General features: G+C 46.1%; 2 protein-coding genes across 11 annotated transcripts in view; one reads left to right on the forward strand and one right to left on the reverse strand.

Moving 5' to 3' along the window:
- Positions 1 to 4,761, forward strand: part of JADE2 (jade family PHD finger 2) — a 51,671-nt gene extending 46,910 nt beyond the window's left edge. For all 8 annotated transcript variants that reach the window (XM_024752388.1, XM_024752387.1, XM_024752386.1 and 5 more), the window contains one exon: positions 64 to 4,761. In XM_024752388.1, coding sequence (XP_024608156.1) covers positions 64 to 872 — 809 coding nt within the window. In that variant the 3' untranslated portion in view covers positions 873 to 4,761. The remainder of the gene's footprint in view (positions 1 to 63) is intronic.
- A 7,984-nt stretch (positions 4,762 to 12,745) lies between these two features.
- Positions 12,746 to 24,052, reverse strand: part of SAR1B (secretion associated Ras related GTPase 1B) — a 31,280-nt gene continuing 19,973 nt past the window's right edge. For 2 of the 3 annotated variants that reach the window (XM_024752292.1, XM_024752293.1), the window contains 4 exons: positions 22,159 to 22,224; positions 20,588 to 20,691; positions 19,173 to 19,304; positions 17,044 to 17,682 (listed from right to left, as the gene is read on the reverse strand). In XM_024752292.1, the coding sequence (XP_024608060.1) occupies positions 17,566 to 17,682; positions 19,173 to 19,304; positions 20,588 to 20,691; positions 22,159 to 22,224 (419 nt within the window). In that variant the 3' untranslated portion in view covers positions 17,044 to 17,565. Of the gene's footprint in view, positions 13,245 to 17,043; positions 17,683 to 19,172; positions 19,305 to 20,587; positions 20,692 to 22,158; positions 22,225 to 24,052 lie in introns of those variants that run through there. The other variant, XM_024752294.1, reaches the window with a different exon arrangement.

Consider the following 24,052-nt stretch of genomic DNA (forward strand, 5'->3'; position numbering starts at 1 on the left):
TGAAGGAGAGTGGGACACAACACCTGCTGGCATCTCACCTGCCTTCTTTCTCCCTTCGGCCAGGCCTGTCCACTTCGTTCCCCATCGACGGCACCTTCTTCAACAGCTGGCTGGCGCAGTCGGTGCAGATCACGGCAGAGAACATGGCCATGAGCGAGTGGTCGTTAAACAATGGGCACCGCGAGGACCCTGCTCCGGGGCTGCTGTCGGAGGAGCTGCTGCAGGACGAGGAGACGCTGCTGAGCTTCATGCGGGACCCCTCACTGCGACCTGGCGACCCTGCCAGGAAGACCCGTGGCCGCACCCGCCTGCCTGCCAAGAAGAAACCACCACAGGATGGGCCCGGTTCACGGACGACTCCAGACAAAACCCCCAAGAAGCCCTGGGGCCAGGATGCTGGCAGCGGCAAGGGGGGTCAGGGGCCACCTGCCAGGAAGCCACCACGGCGAACACCTTCTCACCTGCCATCCAGTCCTACAGCCGAGGACTGTCCCATCCCAGCAGCTCCTGAGAGCCCCCCACCGCTGGCCCCCGAGACCCCAGACGAGGCAGCCCCAATGGCTGCCGACTCGAATGTCCAAGTGCCTGGCCCTACGGCGAGTCCCAAGCCCTCAGGCCGGCTTCGGCCGCCCCGCGAGAGCAGGGGAACCCGGAGATCGCCAAGTGCCAGGCCTGATGCCGGGACAGGACCGCCTTCTGCTGTGGCCGAGAGGCCAAAGGTCAGCCTACACTTTGACACTGAGACTGATGGCTACTTCTCTGACGGGGAGATGAGCGACTCAGATGTGGAGGCCGAGGACAGCGGGGTGCAGCGGGGTCCCCGGGAAGCAGGGGCTGAGGAGGTGGTCCGCATGGGGGTACTGGCCTCCTAAGTCACCCCCTACCCCTGTCCTGGGCCCTGCTCTGGTCCGCCCACGAGGCCTCAGCCCAGTCACAACTGCCATTTCCAATCTCTGCTGAGTGTCTCAGACCCTCGAGGCTGCCACTCTGTTGTGGTTTTATTTTTAATATAAAGAGAGTTTCGAATTCCACACTATTGTCTTTCCTCTGTGCTGGCCTAGGACGTTAGGATTCCTTACATGGCTCTGGCCACAAGGACCGCACCAGGTCCTGGGCACCATCCCTGCCGCGGCAGCATCCCCGCCCGGCCCATGCGGTATTCCTGGGCTCCTGGCTACACGTAGGCAAGGTGAAGAAGAGCTCAGGACTCCAGCCTGCTGCCACTGGGTGACACAGAGTGTCATTTGGGCATTATTATGGCAGATGGGCCAGCCCAAGACCTGTCCCGCCTTGCCCCCAAATCCCACTGGGGTCCATCTGGGGGGTCCTGCTGCACTCCACTGATCCCCAAGGAAGTATAATAAGTGATACCCAGCCAGAGTCTACTCACTGTCACAAGCACAACGAGCTTATACGAGAAAGCACTGAGGGGGCGAAGAGGGCCTGCTGGTTCCAAGGGAGCCACAGCCGTTCCTGATCGACCCACATCATCAGAGGCCTGCCCGCCCACCCCGTGACCCTCCACTCCCTTGCTGCTCTGCCCCTGCCAGCGCCCAGCCCGGCGGCTCTGGGAAGGGCTTCCCAGAATCCTTCCTGAGCTGTGCCGTTTTCTCAGGGGACTCCCAGCCAGCCAGCCGCCAGTGCCGGCGGAGGGCTGCAAGGGAGGGCCAGTGCCCAGATGGGGGGCGTGGGGCTCAGACTCGCCCACTGCAGAGAATCGCTCTGGGACTCCAACTTCCTTCCTTCCTTCCTTCGGGGCCAGTCTCGGCCGAGGTCTGATCACTCCCAGATAGCTGACCAGACCAGACCACTTGCCTTTTCAAGTTTCCCAGTCCTGCTAAGAGATGAGCTTCTTCCTCAGTTTCCTTTTGGAAACTCCTCTTTCCAACAAGCAGTGGGATCCCGGGGCCCAGGACGCGTCAGTGACGGCCTGCTGGGGCTGTTTTAAGTGTTGCTGGATCTCCCTGGTTCCTCCCTCCCTCCGAGCCTTAACCCCCTTTCCCAGCCATTCCCTCCCTCCCCACCATCACCGTCCTGCCTTTCCCACCCCACCCTCTAGGTCCCAGGTAGTAGCTCTGAAGAGTTTCAGTGGAGTGGCCCCAGGGTGACAGCTCAGGGAACAAACAAAACAAGGAATTCAGTGAAAACGTGTTTTTCTTTCTTTTATGAATTACTCCTGGATCACTTCTGCCACTGGTAAAGCCAGAACTTCTCCAACAAGAACCTTGCAAAAGTCCAGTGAATCAGTCGAATCATTCTGTGGATGCCAAAGAATATTTTGACCATAATACAGCACAGCCTGGACCTGACAACTTGTCACTTGGACTATTTTTTAAACGGAGCTCTTTAGCAACCAAGTATAGAAACATGTTCATCGCACACGTCCAGGAGGCGAGCGCAAGCTCTTGGACGAGGATGCTGTTCTGCTGCTGGTGTTGGATTTCAGATCCCCAGGCTGGGCCCGCTGTGAGCTCTCCTGAACTCTGAGACTCACCGTGGGAGGAGACTGATGGCGAAACCAGCGTGGCAAAAGTGTTACCATGGGGTTGCCCCCACGTGACACACGAAGCGCAAATCGGCGGGATGGGGAAGCAGCTCGAGCACCCATCCCCGACTCCAAATTTTCAAGGTACGACAGTGGCATGATCATCGACACTCAGTTTCATGTGAATTTTATCAAAACAGGAAACAAAGACAACGACTAAGTTGAAAGGGTCGGACAGATTTGTCCAGTCGGAGCAGACTCGGAGTGGGCTTCGAGGACTCTGGGCGTTGGGATGGCATGAGCTGCCACGTAGAGTTTAGTCTGCCTGCCCGCCCGCCTTGGCAGTAGTGGCCAGTGCGGTGTCAACATCAGCACCCCAACCCCATTCTCTGTTTACTGCCTTTGAATAGACCTTCCTTCCCCGTGCTTCGGGTCACCTCGGGCCACAACCTTGTCTGTGCTGGATTGCTCAGTCTGACCTCACAGCAAGCAAAAGGGACGAGCTTTAAAGAACAACCAAGCTCTGCTGGGGGATGGGGGGGCCAGGAATGGCTCGGGTCCGGTAGACTCGGCACTTGCCTGTTTACCCTTCATCCATCCTGAGGCAGAGTGTGGGCTCCCTGGGGGTGAGGGTAGGGAGAGAAGCAGGGTGGGAAGGTAGTGGGTCTGGCCAGGGTCTGGACTGGGTGGGCCAGGCCGGGCAGCCAGCACTCTGCAGAGGGCCTCTACTCAAGTCGGCCTCTGGATTCCGACCCTTTTCCCGATTGGCTCTTGCTTTTGGATTGAACTATCCCTGGGGCCCACATCCTGCACGGAGTCCAAGTGTCTGTAAGGCTGGCTGGCCAGGATCTCCCAGGCCACGCCCTAGAGCTGTCCTTGTCAGGCAGCTGTCCACCCCTAGGATGTCCACCGGGCTGCAGAGAGGACGAGGATAACCGGTTCCCACTGCTGGCCTTTCTGCTATTAGCCACAGCCCCTTCGCTCTTTTTCCAGCCTGCCGACGGCTTTGCCGCCTCGGAGTTTAAGATGGGAAGCTGGGAAGAAGGTAGGAGGCCTTTTCCAGACCAGAGGCTGAGGCAGATCTTTCGCTTGACCGTATCTGATCACACTCACTGGCCCTCCTCAGGGAGGGAGAAGCTGCTCTGGAGCTCATCCGGGCTGTCATCACCACCCTCCCAGTCCCCACTGCCCACCTCCTTCCCCCTCATCACAGTGAGAAAGGATAATGTGCAAGGAAAGTATTTTTATGGATCATAAATGTATTTTAGAACAAATAAGGAGAAGAAAGGTAGAAGGGTTTATTTTATTAAATGAGCTCTGACTCGGTGACAGTGTGTGAGCATTTGCAGTGTGAAGGTCTCAGGTTCCTTGGAGAAGCCACCCAGGTTTCCAAACATGGGTGTTGGACTGTGGATGTGTGAGCCTGTTCCAGAGCACACCTTGTGTGTGTCCGAGTGCAGGCGTATCTGTGTGTGTCGTGTATGGGCACACGATGGGACTTGGGGGACAATTCCTCGAGAATCACCTGCTCGATTCTAACAGACATTGGCAGCAGCTGGATTTGGCGTTTCCTTGCTTACTGCCAGATGTGGCCAACCTCTGCCCACGCCCGAAGCTCTGTAGAATGGCCTGGGTGCCTGTAGCAAGGCCCCTGGGGAGGCCCCTTCCCATGCCCCTGGCCCAGCTGGCCACATTGGCCAAAGAGCCAGGCTGGAGTCTGGGGCCTTTGGTTGTTCTTTAAGGCACTCCCTGCTACTTTGTCCCTCGGATGCACAGCACTCTGTGCTCCACATCGGCTCGGGGTGGGGGGATGATATGAATGTCACAGGAGGAGACACCTTCTGTCTTTGTTTCAATGAAAGTGATGTGCCATTTGTTAATATACAAGAGAAATATTGAAAATATATTGAAAAGAGCAATTTTAAATTATTTTTGGCTTATGTTGCAATATTTATTTTCTTGTATTAGAAAAGATTCCTTTGTAGAGAAAAAATGTATTTTTCATTAACGCGAAAACCTATTTCTCCTTTTTGTACATTGTCCATGTTTGCTACCCTTCATGAGCAATAGAATGTATGGCCGCCTGGGGGTGGCCGGTGCCCGCGTGCCCTGCATGATTCTGTGTTGCCGCTGCCGCATAGCTCCCAGTCCCATCCTGTCCTGCTCACTCCTGGGGGTCTTCCAGAGCCCAGCCCCCACTAGGGCCCGTGTCTTCACGACCCCTCCGCACTCCTCATGTGTTGGCAAACGCAGTTAATAAAGCGATGTTTTCTGTGCTGGCTGGTGTGAGGCTCTGTTGCACCGGGGGCGGGGGGTGGAGGTTCACTGAAACGGCGAGTGTTCCCTGGCTGTCCGAAGGGACGTTAGCAAGCGCTCAGTACGCACTGGGGCTGGGCATATTTCATTTTCTCCTCACTGCTTTCATCCCCTGGAGTTCAGAGTGGATGATGGAGCTTCGCAAAGCCACACCCCTGCTAAGAGGTGAAGTTCAGCGTTCAAGTCGGGACCCCTTGAGCCACCTACCTGGGGCAGTGGGAAGGTTTGGGAGGAAACTCGAGCCTCTGTCCCTAGATCAGGGAAGGCTTTTGCCCAGGCTTGTTTTTCACTCATTATTTCCTGAGTACTTACTCCGGACCAGGCTCTGTAAAGTATGGGGAATGTAGCCACCATCTATCTCTGCCCTGGGGGAGCTCACAGACCGGCAGGGACACAATGAGGGAGCTGGGAGGTACTATGGAGGCCTGGGCTGACTGGGCAGAGGTGCATTCAGGTTACTCTGAGGAAGCAACACCATTCGTTCATGCATGCATTCATTCACTTGACCATCAGTCTACTGAGATACATCTCATTCTGCCAGTGTGCTGGGTCGTACACTGTGGATGGCACCAGGACCCTGCCCTCCCGGAGCTTCCAGACTTCCAGGCGTCGTAGACTTGAAGAATAACTAGTTGCTCCCAAGGGGAGCTGGCTGGGAGGAAGGGACAACAAGCGCTCTGGGTAGAGGGCTCGGCAAGCGCAAAGATGGATTAAGCTACGTGCGGAGGGGTTTTGAACCTCCTCTGAGAGCCCAAGGGGAGGCTGTGTGGAAAGGGGCTTGAATTGAGACTCAAGGAATCTAGCTTCTGGGGCCGCTGACTTAGTTGTTAACCACGGAGAACTGCCCCATTTCCTCACTGATGCAGTAGAAGGTAAGTCCCCGAGGGCACCTCCAGATCCAAAGTTCTGTGATTCCCCCCGATGCAGAAAAGTGATGGAAAGAAACCTGGGGTGAGCGAATGTGCTTTGAATGCCTATGGAGGGAGGTGTCCCTCACTGAGGGGCCACATCCCTGCTGCTGGGACCTGGGAACCCTGTCTGACAGAGCTGTGTGGGTTCTTTCAGGGCACCCAGCTGAGCGTGAGAAGGGCTCACTCGGCATCCTCAACCACAGTCAGCATGAGGTGCTGGTGGATCAGCCCCAGGGTTGAGGGGGCTCCTGCTCGGCCAGCCCCCCTAGCTGTGGTTTGGGGCTGTCAGCTCTCTGGGCCAGCTGCCCTGGGCTCGGCACCCCAGCCTCTCCCTCCTCCCAAATCCAGGCCCACTTGACCGCAGTGCTCCAGAAGAGTGATGCAGGGGCTCCGTGGCCAGACCTGCAGCTGCAAAGCTGTGGGGCAGGAGAGGTCAAGGTACCTGTGGGTCCAAAGCAGCAATGTGCAGTAGAAATAAAAGTGTGAGCCGCATCAGTAATTCTAGTGGCCACATTTTTAACAAGTAAAAAGAAAGAGGTAAAATGAATTTTTTAATTTTTTAATTTTTTTATTTAATGCATTATATCCAAACTATGATCACTTGAACCTGTAATCAGTATAAAATAATTACTAATGAGCCAATGGCACAGGAATCCGAGGGGAGGCCAGGTGTCCACTCCCGCCGTTTCGTTCATGCACACATGGATTCAGCACTCACGGGGTATCAGCTGCTGGGCCCTGAGGACTCTGGGATGACCACATGCCCCTCTGCAGAGACCAGGCCAGTGTGGGAGACAAACTTTAATCCGATAGTCCCAAAACCAGGTGCAATGACACACAGACTGCGCGGCAGCGGGGAGGGACTCTCGTGCCCACCCTGAACTTGCCTTGTTCTTGTGAAACTCCTGCAGGGTAGGATCTGGGACGCCATCTGCTGCCCAGCCCTGATGCCGGATGATATGTGTTTTTTTTGCCACAATTTTTTTTAAAAAAGAATACTATATAGGGAAAAAAAAAAGGAACCCTGCTACATTTAATAATGTATGACTGCTTTGCTGCAACAACAAACACAATGTTAAGGAAAAAGAAGCCATTCTAAAACATTAAAAAGAAAAGAGGGGATTCCCTGGCGGTCCAGTGGTTAGGTCTTTGTGCTGTCACTGCCGGGGGGCCCGGCTACGATCCCGGGTTGGGGAACTATGATCTCGCAAGCTGTGCAGTGCGGCCAAAAAAATGTTGTTAATTTAAGAAAATTTTAATTTAAAAAATTAAAAACAAAAAGAGTTCACATTGGGCCTCTGCCTTTCCTAGAGCACCCATGACTCTCCTGGGCCCCCCAACTCAAACTCAAGTCTTCTTTTTATTTTAACCCAACCCTCACAGTTTTTTGCACAGCACTGTAGGAAAATATGTCTGACCCAGGCCGAGGAAACCAGGGTTCTACTCTTCTCTCTGCCGTTGACTTGATGTACCTCAGTTTTCCCATCTGTAAAATGGGAGAAGAGGTTGGGGATACTGCTTTCTCTAGGTCCATGGTCAGAGGATGTGGTCAGTGAGGATCAGGTCAGAGTCTGCCGGGGCCCTTCATTTTACCTTAAGTCCAGCTGGGTGAGGTGGGGCTGGCTGGCAGAGGGGGCTACGTGAGCCTCCAGACTGAACTTGGACAGAGCAGGAGCAGGAAGACGCTGCAGGCTTTCACACAATCAGAATGCCATCATGGCCGCTGATTCATCTGTCACCAGGTGAGGGGTCAGTAGGAGCATAGTATTAGCCATAGGTGTGATCATGAGGTGAGACACAAGGTCCGGTTGGGACGGTGACAGGGTTAAGCACTGAGCAGGGCCTGCAGGCACTGGAAGGAAGGTGAGGTGTCCGTCCTCCAGGCTTGGGTATGGGGCCGAGGCCTCGCTGGCAAGGCTGGGGGTGGGGGGCTCTGTGATTTGGGTGACAGCAATTGTAGGGTGGGCTTGTCCAGGTCTAGGGGTTTGGGTTCAGTGGGCAATTCCCCCTTATTCTCCCTCCATCCTCAGTTAACATTAGCTAAACTGTGGCCGTTCAGGTCCAGAGAATTCATCCATGAACACACCACAAAGGAGAAAGTGACTAGAAATGGATTCTTGTGGGCCTTATGGTAATGCAGAATTAGGGACTGTGTTTTGGCCCTTTCTGGACCTCAGTTTTCTCATCTGTCAAATGAGGATGAGAGTTCCTACTGGGCCCACCATGCCGGGTGGCTGAGAGTTCCTACTGGGCATGGATGTGAAGGGAACAGAATGAGGAACCACTGACTGGGTGAGGGGAGGGGGAACAGCGGTTTAGGCAGAGGGCGCTCTAGCGCTGGCAGACTGACCAGAGGCCAGGAGGCCAGAGGGATTTGTTTACTGAGTCCCGGAATCCTAGCGGCGAAGCCCCGAAGCCCCGCTGTTTACAAGTTCTCACGGCTCTTCCTGCGCCCAAGCAGGACACCTGTGGTCTGGGGGCAGGGCAGGGACTGGCCACGTGCGGCCTGGGCGGGGCCGGCTAAGGGCGGGTTGTAAGCACCTGGTGTTCATCAGGGAAGCCATTCACGTGATGCCTGTGCCAGTCAGCTGCCTACGCCTGAGAAACACCCACCTTCCCAGCATTCCCGGTTCCTCGGTGGCCATCCTGAAACCTCGTAACCCACGAGGCCCGAGGTAGCCGAGTTCCTCCTGTCCGGCACCCTCACCCTCTTTTGCAAAGAAGGAACGTTCCATGGCTGGGGACTGAATGTTGGGAGCAGCACGAAACTCAGAAGAGCACCAGGGTTTGCAGGAGAAGCCAAGTAAGAAAAGTGACTCGGCAAAATAAACCATCACCTGTGGATATTCTGAACTGCTATCTTGGGACGCTGGGTGATTGCCTGGTTCTGGCGACAGGTGCTTGGTATACAGAACTTTGTTTCCCACACGCCAGCTGTACTATTCATGCTCATCAGCTTACAGAAGGAAGCCTAGGAGACTTGGGAAGGAGCTGCCGTGGACGGGCCTGATAGCTGCCTCGTCCAGCGTAAGACTCCTAAATGGGTTCACGGCAAAGGGAGCAGTGTGCCCTGTAGGGACGTCCGGAACCAGAGGGGTTGCTTAAATCTTAGGGACCCCTCTGCCCTCCAGGAGCACATCCTTCTGGTCAAGAAAGTGTATGGGACCAGTACCAACCTGCACCGTCAGTCCTGGGTCCTACCTGGCCCTCATCTGAGGAGCTGCATCTGGGTGATAGGACCTCAGTGTTTAGGGGGGTGGGGGGGCGTGAAAGCACGTCTTGTCCACCACCTTCTCTAGGACAGCCTCTGAATTCTAGTGACACAGAGCCTGTCACTTTATAAGCAACCCACTGCTAAGCCATCTGTATTAAATTTTTAAATGTCTTCCTTAAATTCAACTGTAATTGTCACTCTGAAACGATGTTTCTATTCACAGGCGGTTCTGAGCCCGGGAGCCACAGAGGTCAGTCAAGTCCAGTCCAGTGTCCGCTGGGCAGCCCTTGGGCTGTGTGATGAGTTAGGACACGCTGCCCACCTGACTTTTCAAGTTCAGGACTTTTCTAGGGGATCAGAAGGCAGGGTACTCCCCTCATCTACTTCTATTACGCTTCTCCTGCTCGATGGATGGAACCACCAGATCTCCACACTGTGCAGGCAAAGCCAGTCCCAGGTAAGAGGTGCATGAAGAGGGGGGGGTCAGAGAGGGACAGATGTGGTCTCAGCTCCCCACTCCCAGCAGTACCCTCAGGGAGCCCCACTCCCTCAGCCCGATGTCTTGTAGGTTGTGTAGCTGTGTCAGCAGCTCCAGCTTGTGTTTTATTTTGACCTCAAACGTGTGTCTTCCCCATTGTCAGCGCCACACATTCTGGTGCACGTGCTCAGTGTGGCCTTTTGGGGATACATGTCTGTCCAGGTGTTCTCAGCTTCAAATAGTGTATCCTGATCTGATGGCCCCATGAGCAGGCTCCCCTGGTGGATCCCCGGCTCCTGCCTTGGGCTGGAAAACATGGTCATACATCATAAAATGTTGGTTTCGGAATCAGTGTCAGAAGTAGCCTACTTATCATGACAGGTGAGAAGCAGGTTGAAAGACGAGAAGGATCAGCCCCGCTCTTCTGCCTCCTTCTCAGTTCAGGCCTCATGTTCTCGTCTTTCCCTCCACTGACATTTCCTTCTAAGATGCTCTCCACACAGCACCTCTTCAGGTTCTGGGCTCTACCGGCCCCAAATCACAGCGTGCCCTTTTCTGCCGTGCCTCTGTCATCGCCATGCTGTCTGCTCGCACTGTTCTCTCACCCCTTCTCCACTAACCAGTTTATACACCTTCAAGATTCAGCTCTGGTGCCCCTTTTCTAGAAACCTCGATGGGGTTTGGGGGCCTTTCCCTTTTGCCTTCCATGGTGCCTTAGGCAGATCTCTGCCCGTTTTTCATCATTCCATGCTAGTCCCCAGCGGGCAGGTGTTGAGGAAATTCCTGCTGACTGACTGGTGGAAGGGCAAACAGAAAGTAAGGCCAAATGTCCCAACCTGAATCCAATACCAGCACAATACTTGCAAAATCCCTGGTGATAACGGTTTTCCACACGTAAGGTTTTGTATATGCGAGAGAGAAAAAAAGAGAGAACCTGGTGAGTAGGGACCCCGCCTCCTACTTTGCCCAGCCCAGCCCAGCGCGTGGAGTGGTGGGCAAAGGCTGCCCACATACCAGGTAATCAGAAGGGTCAGGCACTGCTTCTCCAAAGACGCAAGGCAGATTGAGGCCCCAGAGAATCCGAGAGGGGTCCCCATGCCACCCAACTGCCAGAGGCCTGTGGATTCTGAACCTGGCCCCAAATAGCAGCTGAGGTGGAAAAAGACTCAGACTGTTCTCTAAATATCTTTGTGCCACTGCCATCTGCTGCAGTCGGGAAAGAAAGCAGCGTCGCATGGTTTCCTTCAGGAGCTGTCAGAGCTGTGTCCCCATGCAATAGAGCCCCTAGTTGTAAATAAGCTCTGGGGCCCAGAACAGGGCTGGAGCTCTCCTGTTCTGCCCCTTACCCAAAAAGGGGCGCTTGGCCATTCAAGTCTCGAAAGTGAAGTCCCTAGAACGGAGGAAAGTCAACATGAGTTTCTCCAGACTGCAATCAATGTGGCGTGGCTTCCCAACCAAGAGGTGGATCTAGAGAGCTCAACCCAAACCCAAGGGCCAGGAGAAAACCCTAAAAACGGTGCTGTAACTTGGTAATGTTTATAATCTCTAGTTTCTGAGATTTTGCTAATCCCGGATGAAATGAGACTACAATTCCACTGATGAGGGTCACATTCAGTTCCTTTTAGCTCAAGAAAGTAGTAAACCAAAATCTCCATTTTTGACCCCCAGGTGTTTCTCTGTCCACCTATACCTCACCTCCAATTATTTCTTCCCTTTGTTTATTTTACCAGCCATGAAACGTGACACCTGTGAAGATTCTGACTGGAGGACTGATACCCATTAACCCAGGCCCTTTCAATACAATCAGGTAAGAAAGCGCTTCAGTCTTCTTTTTGCAACATTACCAGCTTGTTCGTAGTGGCATAGTGCCGTCACTGAAGTCATAGTGACTTTAATAAACAGGTTAAATGGTTCACCATAGTGCCCCCAATCAAAATCCACATTCCAAAGCGAGGCTTCCTTTGCTTACTAAATAATAGCCAGAAAATTATTGTCTTGGTGTCTGATTTTAAATAAATTGAGTTAAGAGGCTTTGTAAACACAGGCTCTGACCTTTGTCAATTAACTGAATCCCCAGTTGAACCCTTTATAAGGGACGCAGCAGAAACAGGGCCTGTTCTAGGACCTTTGTTAATCATCAGGTTTCTAAGCTGTTGTTCTCACCTTTCAATTAGGAGGATGGTGGCCACCACCCAAAGGGCTTCTTTTACAGTTTCCTAGTTCCTCTATTCCCAAAAAGGTGTTTTTCACACTCTTTTGGGGGCTATGATATTGCATTACTTGTAGCTTTAGTACAAATATCAGATAGTCTAGTGGGATATTATATAGCTAAATTCAAGAAAATGAGCTAAATAAACTGGACTTTATTTTCTTAGCATTTATCCCTTCAGTGCATTCACTACCTACCTATTAGTTGCAGTTCAACAAATAACTTGAGTCCATACTAAATCTCTATTTGATGGACCCAACTGTAATAGAATCATGATCGTTTATGTTAAGAGTTAGCATAAAGCTTGATGTCCTGCACACTGTTAGTGGGAAGGTTAAAGGGATGGCTGTAGAAAGGTTTTATATTTGGATTTAAGTCTCAAAAGTAGCTTGATAACCCGTAACAAAATGATCAAATTTTTCATTCGAGTCACCTGAGGAGTTGAAAAAAGTCTGCATCCTGAGGGCAGCCTGGGCTTTGGGTGATTCTGAATTGCAGCCAAGGTTGAGAACCACCGACTACAGGTTACACCGACATAGGATTTACTAATAAATGAATTCTCAGGGGAAAAAAAAAAAAGATACATTTTTTTCTTCCCTGATTGGCCAATGACCATTTAGTGTTACTAGTATTTAGTGTTATATTACTGTTTTTCCTAAATGAAAATCCACACACTTTGGCACCAGGAAAACCTGAGAACCTTGTTGAAGATTTGGATTTCTGCCCTCCACCCCACCCCGGATTTACTGAATCACAATATTTGGTGGGATTTTTTTTCTCGTGTGTTTTAAAGCCAGCTCTGCCCCGCCCCCCGACACACACACAGGAGATTCTGATGCATACTAAAGCTAGAGAACCTTGATGTAGATAAAACCAACCAGCTGCCTTATTTTTCACATTTCAACGGACTTGGCATCGTGTAAGTCCTACTACAGTGTGCCCGTGAGTTGTTTTCAGTCTTACAAGGCAAATTAGGCCTCGGTACTTAATTTAAGCAAAGGTTCCTTGGAATCCTTGCACAAAGGGTACGTTCTATAATCTTAATAATTTCGAAGTCCAAGAAATTTCTAATAAGCACAATGAAAATTACAATTGGATGGTAAAAATGGGACTTGACACCAGAGTGTTTCAAAGACCAGGTAATCATTTTATTTTTCTATTCCTGACACTCAAATTCGTAGGGGGTGAAAAGACAATAGAACATAATCAAAATAACACACAAACACAATTCAAGGACATTTAACCAACTATTATAGCTGTTCTTTGTAAAATATATAAAGGTAAACAAACATCTTTATATAAATTAATGCTTAACAATCTGTATACACTGTAAAACAATTGTTAAAATTCACACTAAGATGCTAGTGCAAGCAGTGGTGTACAAAAGTGCAAACAAGGTTAGTGATGAAAAACTTATCACCGACTTACCACTTCGACATACTCTGCATTCAGTCAAATACTGAAGGCCTCACCACGGAAAACACTTTTATCACTTTTAAAGTTATGTGACTACATTCACCCTGAGTGCTCTTGCCTCAGTATGGCAACTGATTATGAGTTCAGGTGAGGAGCAGCACCAGGGAATCCAGAAACCCGTGTGAAGTTGGCCATTCTGATGTGAATCTTCATACCTGATAATGAAAACAATTTCAAGGACAGCTTGTATGTCAAAAACTGTAGAACTGTCACCTCCCTTGACCCTCAAATATTTAAAACTAAAATTAAATCTAATTCCCTCGCTTCATTTAAAATACATGCTGAAGAATTCATCCACTCCAGTGTGGCTTTTCCACAGAAAATAATTCTGCATGAAATCACTCAAAAGCCTTTCCCATTTCTGTCCTAAAATCTATTTGGGGTGGGGGCACTCCTGAAACAAAGTTTGCTTTGGATAAATTTGCTTTACTGTGATTACTTTGGACTCCGTTTAAAAGTGTGGTCAAAGCCTGAAACAATCAATCAGAGGTACTAAATATATTAGCTACTTAATGTTCCAAATTATGAGGACAAAAATTAGTTCAAAATTGCATCTTCAACAGACTCTGTAGATTCCCTTTATACTCAGGGATCTTTTTATCCAGGTGTGGGCTGGGGTACGTGAGGGGTAATGGTTCCAGGGTTCAAGAGTAGAAACATGGTTTTAACAAAATTCCAATCACTTTACACAGAGGCACAGTCCCTATATTTTTAAGAGCTTGTCCTCTTTCTTTTCTTTTTCCTCTTTTTCTTTTTTCTTTTTTTTTTGGTTAAAAAGCACTAATTTGCATTTCAAAAGGACAATGATGGAAATGACCAGAAACATAAATATAGAGCTTTGAGAATTTAGTCCTTAATTGAAGATATACTGTTTTCTGAACTCTTAACTATTTATTACAAAAAAAAATTTTAATGTTTATAGAAAACCTTTAATTCCCTATTAATTTTGCATCCAGAAGTTTATATTTGCTAATCTCTGCTTTTTTCATGCTCTCTTGGAGACTTTTTGAAGCTTCACCAACTTTTACATACGTTTAAAATGGTTCAAACAGGGACTTCCCTGGCAGTCTCCACAATTCCAATGCAGGGGACACAGCGATCCCTGGTCGGGGAACTAAGATCCCGCATGCTGCATGGCACGGCCAGAAAAAAAAAAATCCAAACCATATACTCTAAATAAAATCAACACAAGATTTTCTGAGAGACTTCCTTTTATATTAGCTATTTTCAATGTACTCTGGTCAAAATTTATTTGGCAATAGAAGTCTTGCAAACTTCAGTCCTGTAAGTGACTAAGACTGAAATGCTACGTTGAGCCACATACCAAGTACAGTTTCAGAAAATGTAAACCTGTCTCCTGAAACTCTCAAATCATGTCAACTAGAGGTATTCTGTTTTTAATGATGGAACTTGTGAAAATGCTGGGTTAATTAAATCATTTTGCAGAAGGCAAGAAACACTATTATCAAATATTACTCTATTTTAATGATTTACAAGTAACTTACATGCTGGAAAGCACTACACAGAAGTGTGAGCCAGTTGAAAACTAAAGAAAAGAAATGTTCTGTGTATACACTGTAAACCACAGTAAATTTGTATATGTACACAGGCACACAAAACTAAAATTTAGATCTATGCAGGCAGTATCTGAATTCATACTTCTTTGGCACTCAAGAGATACTGGGTCAACTAAGCCAATGGTGAAGAATATTTTTTCATATGCTTTAGGAAATATCTGTGCCCCGATTTTTAAAAATGCTATAATCTTCAATCTAAAATTTCACCAAGATAAACTGGAATCCATCAATTTAAACAGTTACACAAAAGTATAATTAACAGCAGTCGTTGAAACAGGTGTGAGGTTGAGAAGCTCTTCTTTAAAAATACAAAAGCCAGCTGAGACCCTCTATTTTTAGTTTTGGACTTAAGATTTTAAAACATCTTTTGAACACTTCCTGATTTATATGGAATCCAATCTTAACTTGTATACAACAGTGTTAATTACATTTTCACACTTTACAGTGGGAGGAACAAAATTAACCTACGTCCCCAATACTACCGTTTACCCAAAAACGACTCCGCAAATGTGCACACTTGCACAGGCACATACAGAGTATATGTCCCCCATGTGCTTTTACTGCTTCTTGGCATTCTCTTAACTTGCTTCTCCTGAAGGAAGCAGTGACTTAGTGTATATGCTCTGAGGAGCTCTCAGAACTAGATGGTATGCCCAATGGCTGGGGAACTCTGAGGCCCATCTCCCTGGAGCTGGCAAGAAAGTGCAGCTTCATGTCCAGAGGTTCAGGTCATAAGACTCTTACATCCTTGGGAAAATATCCACAGTTTAGTGTGGTCCACAAAGTGACTTTGTTCCTTTGATCCCAGTGACAGACCTAGAATGAGAGTTCTGGAACAACATATTTTGTACCAGAAAGCAAATCCCCTCTAGAGAAACCACTAAGCTTTTTCCTTTATACCAATTTATAACACAAATAATTAACCTCTCAATTATCACAATAGATACTAGGAAATACTTGAAGAAAGGCATGTCCCTGTAAATATTGAAAAGATACCATCAACAAGAGGCAATTACTTTTAATAAGGCTTAGTTCTGTCTGGTCAAGACGTTAAAAATGAGTACTTTAAACATATCTGGCAGAATAAACCAAGAGGCTGAAATGTCATTTGCTACTTTTCCCATGGTGTTACTGATGTTTCTAGGCAGGGAGAAAGCTTTTTATTTTCATTTAGAAGGAAGCTGAAAGTGAAATAGAATAGGTGAATTCCTAAAACCAAATGTCATGGTGAAATGACCTTGTTGGTTTAGCTAACTGGTAATTCCTTCCAGGCATATCCTTCAATCCTTATTTGCTTCATATATTACATTATGGATGACAGAAAGGACTACAGTAACTCTGATTTAGACAATAGCTAGAGAAAAACACTGATTCTGATATTAAAATTACTCTTGATGGAATTGGAGCAATCTATTCTCAATGGAATTGGTTAAATATACTATGAAACCTTGGTTTATGACCAAGAGAGGAAATCTTAAGCTTGACAGTCTTTAAAAATAAATATTTGGCACTTGTCTTTCAGCGCATTATGGGAATCTCTGACATATGGAAAAAAATAACTCAATTTCTTAGGAAATTAAAATGCTTTAAAAAGCTAACTAAAATCTTACTAGAAAGCCTGTCAATGAGGTTTGCAGACACTATCACATGGCAAGAATTGTATCTAAAAACAAAAGCCTTTTGTGCTATAAAGTGCGAGCTAGCTGAGAATAAAAAAAAAGAAAATTAAATACATGGATTCATTTTCTTTCCACCAAGAAATAAAATATGCCAAAAATGCAAAAGAGCTGTAGGACAGGAGCAAAATCCCCAAATATCTCAGTGACAAATGAAGGAGAATAGGCTCTTTTTCCTCAGATGCACGCCTCCACGATGAGACTGTGCACAAGACCCTACTTGTCGTTTGCCCTGGAGAGTACCATTAAGTATAAAGAGACTGGGGAGTACCTCTAAATGTGGGGAGACTGCTGCCTGTCACTACTTTTGGTGAAGAGGCACAGTAAGACGGAGCACTTCAGAATCAGACAACTGGAATGGGCCTATCAAACCAAAAATTAACCTTGGGTTGTACCAGAAGATGTGCTTTTCTGCAGAAGGCCGATCCCACAGGGACTAGGACATGGACCCCATCAGCACCGGTAATGGTAGTGTTACAGATAAAAATACACATGATTCAGAGATAAATGTGGTATAAGGTACAACCAAACACAACTTGTCTCCTGGAAAATGCAAAAGCCTCTAGGAACTTAAGCATTATTCTAAATATTCTGAAGCAGTCTCCTTTCCCAGTAAGCCCCTCATATAGATAATAGTAAACATACAAAATTTCAGAGCATACTAGCCAGATAAGACACATTAAAATGAAACATTTGCCCAATAAGGATGCCACACATTAGGGTTTGCTTTATTGCATGACGTTTGCATAAGAAAAAATAATGAAAACTGTAAGGCATCATGCAGTCATCAATAAGCTAATCATTAACTGTTCACTTAAGATAGGTGGACACATAATCTAAAATTAAAAACCTAGTTCCAAAAAAGTACATAAAAAGTTTAACATGATGAACTTTTAAATATGGTTTACATTTGTAGTTTCATATTAAAAAGTGCTTCAAAGGTAGTCTGGAAAGTTGCTCTTTAAAAATGGTGCTGGGGGTAATGTCAGATTATAAACTAAATTCTAATTATTTTTATGGAATTAGAAAGCTACATTGTGATATTCAGCTTACTTGAATCAGTCTTCAATTCTCACTCAAATTAGGTTGATAAGATATTAATAATCTAAAAAACATCTGTTTTCTAACCAACAAAAGTCTATTGAACTCAAGTTATGCATGTCGAGTGATCAAATCTCTGAGTAGGCCTGAATGGTGAGACCCTGAACCGATGCGGGCTGGTGTTAATCAATGTACTGAGCCATCCAGCGGAAGCCTTCTCCATAACCTTGTCTTTTGAGCACACTACACATAAAAACTTCTAAGGGCCGGGCATTCAGTTCTTTCAGAGATACACTGCCCTAGAAGAGAAGATAGACATTATGTTGAATGACCCCTTAATGAAATAAAAGCTCCACTCCCCAGGAGAACTGCAGCTCGTACATCTTAGAACAAAGGGTGACTGTGATAAAGCCACGGCTGTTTGGCATCCAAGTACCCTCCCCTAAACACACAGGACGTCTCCTCTCACTCTGCTGGAGGACAGGATGTCTGCTCAGTGGGACAGAGGTGAGCTTGTGAGGCACACAAGAATGAAAATAATCGGTGACTTAGAAAAAATTCAAGTTACCTGGGACAACTGGCTTCACTTATATTAAAAACAAACATTCTCTGAGTAGGTTTATGACTAAACAAGGCATTTCTTAAAATTAATGTAATGTGGAGCAGGGACTTCCCTGGCAGTCCAGTGGGTAAGACTCTGAGCTCCCAATGTGGGGGGCGCCAGTTCGACCCCTGGTTGGGGAACTAGGATCCCACATGCAATGCAGCATGGCAAAAAAAAAATAAAATTAATGTGCAGTTATTAAAAAGAAGAAACAGAAAATAGACCAAAGTCTACCATATCTAACATAAGAGTCTCCTTCCATAGGCTGCAATATTTCTCTACTCTGGGATTTTTCAATACTAAGGTCCTTCCCCAAAACAAATACCAGTAAAAATGAATGCAAAAATAATGTGTCTTAAAGCTTATTATAAATCATATGTTCAGAAAACCCCAACACTGCTATGGCCAAGTTTACATTTTATTTTTGTCTGTGGTGAACTCTTAAACACTGAACTGAGGGCCTAAATACACTACTGGTATGCTTAAACATTCAAGTATATTATTTAGTGGCTAATTCTGAAAAATTATGACAAAACTTTGAAAGCTTTCATTTAGTTTCTCATAAGCATAGGCTTTGATTTTTTTTTTTTTTTTTGCGGTACGTGGGCCTCTCACTGTTGTGGCCTCTCCCGTTGCGGAGCACAGGCTCCAGATGCGCAGGCTCAGCGGCCATGGCTCACGGGCCCAGCCGCTCTGCGGCATGTGGGATCTTCCCGGACCGGGGCACGAACCCGTGTCCCCTGCATCGGCAGGTGGACTCTCAACCACTGCGCCACCAGGGAAGCCCGTAGGCTTTGACATTTTTGATATCACCAGGAAAAGGTTTCATTTCATTCAGTGGTAGAAAGAAAATAAATGAGGACATTAAAAAACGACCCAAATGTATAAATGACAGTTTTTAAGGAAAAAAAATGAAAATGGGCTTATGAGGTAGGACAATAATAATTTAAAGACATCTGGTTATACACCTGAAACTAGTATAATGTTGTATGTCAACTATACCCCAATTAAAAAAAAAAAAAGCCAGACTGTACCAATTAAACCGATAAGAATGATTACTGTTAGGGGTAGTGTGGGAACACACTATTTCAGAAGATTAAAAATAAATAAAATAAAAAGATATTTGTACTACTGAATGAAATATTCACACTTGTCAAAAAAATTCTTTTTTTTTTTTTTTTTTACCTTTCCTGTTGTTTGACCATATAAACCAAACATCTCTCGCAACCTCTCTTCACTGATGGCTTCAGGTCTGTCAATCTTGTTTCCAAGAATCAGTATAGGCACGTTAGCAACAGTTTCATCTGTCATTAGTGACTGAAAAACAAAACAAAACAAAATGAACGACAAGATGTTGATATGAAACCATCTAAAGGTTCCTTGTGACAAGCTACCAAATGGGCATCAAGGACTCATTCTCTGTCATACCCGTCAGTTTGGCTAACTTTCTTTGGCAAACTCTCCCTACATTTTTTTTTTTTTTTTTTTTTTTTTTTTTTGCCGTGCACAGGCCTCTCACTGTTGTGGCCTCTCCCGTTGCGGAGCACAGGCTCCGGACGCGCAGGCCCAGCGGCCATGGCTCACGGGCCCAGCCGCTCCGCGGCATGTGGGATCTTCCCGGACCGGGGCACGAACCCGTGTCCCCTGTATCAGCAGGCAGACTCTCAACCACTGTGCCACCAGGGAAGCCCTCTCCCTACATTTTAAAGTGAGCTCAACAAACCCAAAGCTCAATTCTTCTGCCTCCCTAAGTCTCCTTCTGTAAATGCTCACTCTGTGAATAGACCCAACACTTTGAAGCATGCAGACCTGGTTTCATTTCTAGTTCTGCTGCTTTTGAGTTGTGAGATCTTACACAAATAAGGCTCATTGAAGTTCAAAGAGAATTTGCAATAGTACCACCTGCCTTATGGAGTTAATCTGAGAATTAAATGAGGTAATATGCACAGTGCTGGGCACAAAGTAGGAACTCAGGAATTCCCTGACCCTGTTCCAAGACCAGAGACTATCTGGACTTTTCCACATGAATAAGTACTTGTTTGCTTGCTCTAGGCAGAGGCATGGCCAGGTCAACCTTCCATCAAATCATGGACCTGCTTTCTCTGTGGACCCAGATCTAGCACTGACCTTGCCTACTGCTTCTGAGCCCCTTTATGAAGCATGTGACCTGGGAGACGGGAGAGGAGGTGGCTACACATGGCCCTGATCACTCCTGGGAGTGGTGACAAAGATAGCATGTTATGCCATTTCCAGGTTCTGGCTAACTCCTGAAGAAACCAGCATCCTAGGAGGACCAGGGGCTTCAGATCAAGCCACTACAGGAATGTAGCAGACATGAAATATACTACAAGGGCACACTCTGCACAGAGTGAGCCCAAGCCTTCAGGAAGGAAGTCTGCATTAGTACCTCCTCAATAGCTACAATTACTCCAAGCTACTCCCTCTACATTCTAAGTAGAATAATCTCAGAACTCCACAAATTGTCAGGAGTTACATCAGAGGCTGCAAAAAAGCCACACTCTGATACCTACACATCCAGCCTATTTCCTCAGGCTTACCAGAGTGATTCAACTATGTTTAGTTTTAATTATTTAACTTACATCAAGTTCTTCTTTTGATTCTAACAGCCTTTCATGGTCTGCACAATCCACCAGAAATACAATGCCATTGATAGCAGGCAGGTAGTTTTTCCACACTCTTCGAGCTAATAAAAACAATCAGGAGTTAGATTTTATTTGCTGGTCAAACCTAGCAGATAGTTTGAGGGAAGAGTCCAACAAGATATCAAGTGTAGTTATCCCTTAGCTGCTGCTACTTCATTATATACTCAAGTTAATCTTTCACCCAATATTGCCAAAATCTTTCCAGGTGACCAAAGAAGAAATAACAGGTTTTCCTTGATTGTGGGCAAGTCAAATACTTCACTCTGCCCCAATTTTCCTATGTTAGAAGAAGAATTAATATTTGCTACTAATGGACAAGGATGCACATTAAGTTCATTGGAGGGACCACTACTATTTCCTATATGCAGTGTTCATTTTTTTGACATTCCTTGTTTACCAGTTTTTTGCCAGTGATAAATCTGGAGTCAGTGACAGAAGGAAATTAGTATCGGGTACAGACTTGTTAAGTTAAAATAATAAAGCAAACTGTTCTACTCATAACAGAACTTAAAGTTTATGAAACCATTAGGGTAATTTTTGCCATGACATTCTCTTTTAGAGGGGAAAACAGTTTTGGGGGTACCCTAGGGGAAGGTAATTTTATTTTCTGACTTCAGTTTTATAATATACCTTAAAATAATATAGAAATGAAGTCTCAAACTCCATTAGGTTCTAAATCTAATCATTATATTCCAGGAATTATTTATGTATATTTTAAACAATTGATATATGTCTCAAATGTGCTTTCACTAGCCACAGGCTTTGTAATATTCATTATTTATGAATTACCATGTGGTGGATACTGCTAAGTCCTTTTGGGGATATTAAAAAATAACTAGGATTTCAGTCCCATTAAGTTTAGTAGAGGAAATAAGACAGTCGTTCCACACTTGCAGATATGTATACAAACACACTAATTGCTACGTAAGTATAGTTGAGAGCACTCCCAGCTGGGAGTGGCTTCTCAGGGGAGGCAGCGGGACTTACACTGGGCCCTGAAGGTGGGTTACCTATGTGCAGATGGGGATGGCATAAGCACAGAGGTGGGAGAACACCAAGATGGTTTGGTTTGGTTGGAGTAAAGAGAATGGGAAAGGGTATAGTGGGAAATAAAGACTCAAAAAGTAAAGTGCGATCAGATCATAGAGATCCTGAGTGCCAGGTCAGTGAGTCTGGCCTTTATTTTATAGGTAATGAGTTAGCCACTGAAGGTTTTTCATATAGAGCAATAACATATTCATAACATGATTACGACAGTAAGCGAAAGGTGGACTGGAGCAGGGTAAGAATGGAGGCTAAATTTTACTGATATGCTTTACCACCAAAAGCAATTCAGACTTAAATTGGAGTACCATGAAAATCATCCTTTGCATTTAAAGCATTTATCTAGGGGTAATAACTCCTAAATTTTAAGTCTACCCTGGCTTTCTTTGAATAGAATGAGATTTCATGCACTGGAACATAATGGTCACATTTTTATTAAATAAAACAAAGCAATAGAATCTCACCTTGAACATGTCCACCCAGATCAAAAGTTGTAAATGTCATGCCAGCAATGGTTAGTTCTTCTGACGCTAAATAATAATACAAAATATTTTAACAACATGAAAATTAGACATCCATTCCTGGTATATATTGCCACTTAAAGTTTGATTTACTTTAATTGCAAATAAGGTCAAATCAAAAAGCAATTCTCTGTTGTAACTACTATATTCCCTTTCATATTGCCAATATAATGCACGTAAATGGTAATATTCATTTCTAGTATTCACTACCCACCACAAATCCAACACTTACTTATTTTTCCTTCTCTATCCTGCTGAAATTGACAATTATTTACTGTGAATTCAAGTGACTGCTCCAACCTAATAATTTTTCCTGTAATTCATCTTAAACGAAAAAGGTGAAATAACAGTATTCTCTCATGGCTGTCATATTTCGCAGGTGACAGTCTTTAATGACAAACACAATTATAATAAAAAATTTGGCTATTATTTCTTCAAATATTTTTTCTACTCCTTTCCTTCCCCTTCTGGGACTTCAATGATAGGTTTGCTAGACTACTTAATATTGTCCCACAAGTCACTGAGGCTCCGTTGATTTTTTTTTTCAGTCATTTTTCTCTGTGTTTCTTTTAGTTTCTATTGCATTGACTTAAGTTCACTGGTCTTTCCTTCTGCAGTATTGGCACTAATTTGCTACTAATCCTTGGGACTTCCCTGGTGGTCCAGTGGTTAAGACTTGTGTTCCACTGCAGGGGTGCGGGTTCAACCCCTGGTCGGGGAACTAAGATTCCACATGCCGTGCAGTGTGGGACACCCTCCACCCCACAAAAAAAATTGCTATTAATCCTATCTAGTGAAAATTTCATTTCAGATATTTTATTTTTCTTTTCTATAAGTTCCATTTGGTTCTGTCTTATATCTTCCATTTCTCTCATTATGTTCATGTTCCCCTTAAATCCATTTTTTTTTTTTTGCGGTACACGGGCCTCTCACTGCCGTGGCCTCTCCCGCCGCGGAGCACAGGCTCCGGACGCGCAGGCTCAGGGGCCATGGCTCACGGGCCCAGCCGCTCCGTAGCATGTGGGATCTTCCTGGACCGGGGCACGAACCCGTGTTCCCTGCATCGGCAGGCGGACTCCCAACCACTGCGCCACCAGGGAAGCCCTCCCTTAAATCCTTAAGCATATTCATAACAGCTATTTCAATGTCCTTATTTGCTAATTCCATCATCTTTTTTACTTCTGCCAACATCTTTGTTACAATCTGTTTTTACTGATTAATTTTTCTCCTGGTTATGGATCATACTTTCCTGCTTCTTTGCATGTCTAATGATTTATTGAATGTTGGATTTTTTTTTAATTAATTAATTTATTTATTTTTGGCTGCACTGGTTCCTCCCTGCTGTGCGCAGGCTTTCTCTAGTTGTGGCGAGCAGGGGCTACTCTTCCTTGCAGTGCGCGGGCTTCTCATTGCGGTGGCTTCTCTTGTCGTGGAGCACGGGCTCTAGGCACACGGGCTTCAGTAGTTGTGGCGCACTCACGGGCTTCGTTGCTCCGCGGCATGTGGAATCTTCCCGGACCAGGGATCGAACCCGTGTCTCTGGCATTGGCAGGCGGATTCTTAACCACTGTGCCACCAGGGAAGTCCCTGGATGTTAGATTTTGTTGTATCCTTTTCAAGAAGGTTGGACTTTGGGAATTCCCTGGTGGTCCAGTGGTTAGGACTCAGCGCTCTCACTGCAGGGACCCTGGTCAGGAACTAAGATCCTACGAGCCACGGGACACGGCCGAAAAAAAAAAAAAGAAAAGAAAGTTGGACTTTGTTCTGGCAGGCAGTTAAATTGCTTGCAGATCAGTTTTTTGGGTTGTTTTGTTTTTGTTTTTGTTTTTTTGCGGTA

Source organism: Neophocaena asiaeorientalis, unplaced genomic scaffold (assembly GCF_003031525.2).
Source record: "Neophocaena asiaeorientalis asiaeorientalis breed wild unplaced genomic scaffold, Neophocaena_asiaeorientalis_V1.1 scaffold204, whole genome shotgun sequence".
NCBI classification, from domain to species: domain Eukaryota; kingdom Metazoa; phylum Chordata; class Mammalia; order Artiodactyla; family Phocoenidae; genus Neophocaena; species Neophocaena asiaeorientalis.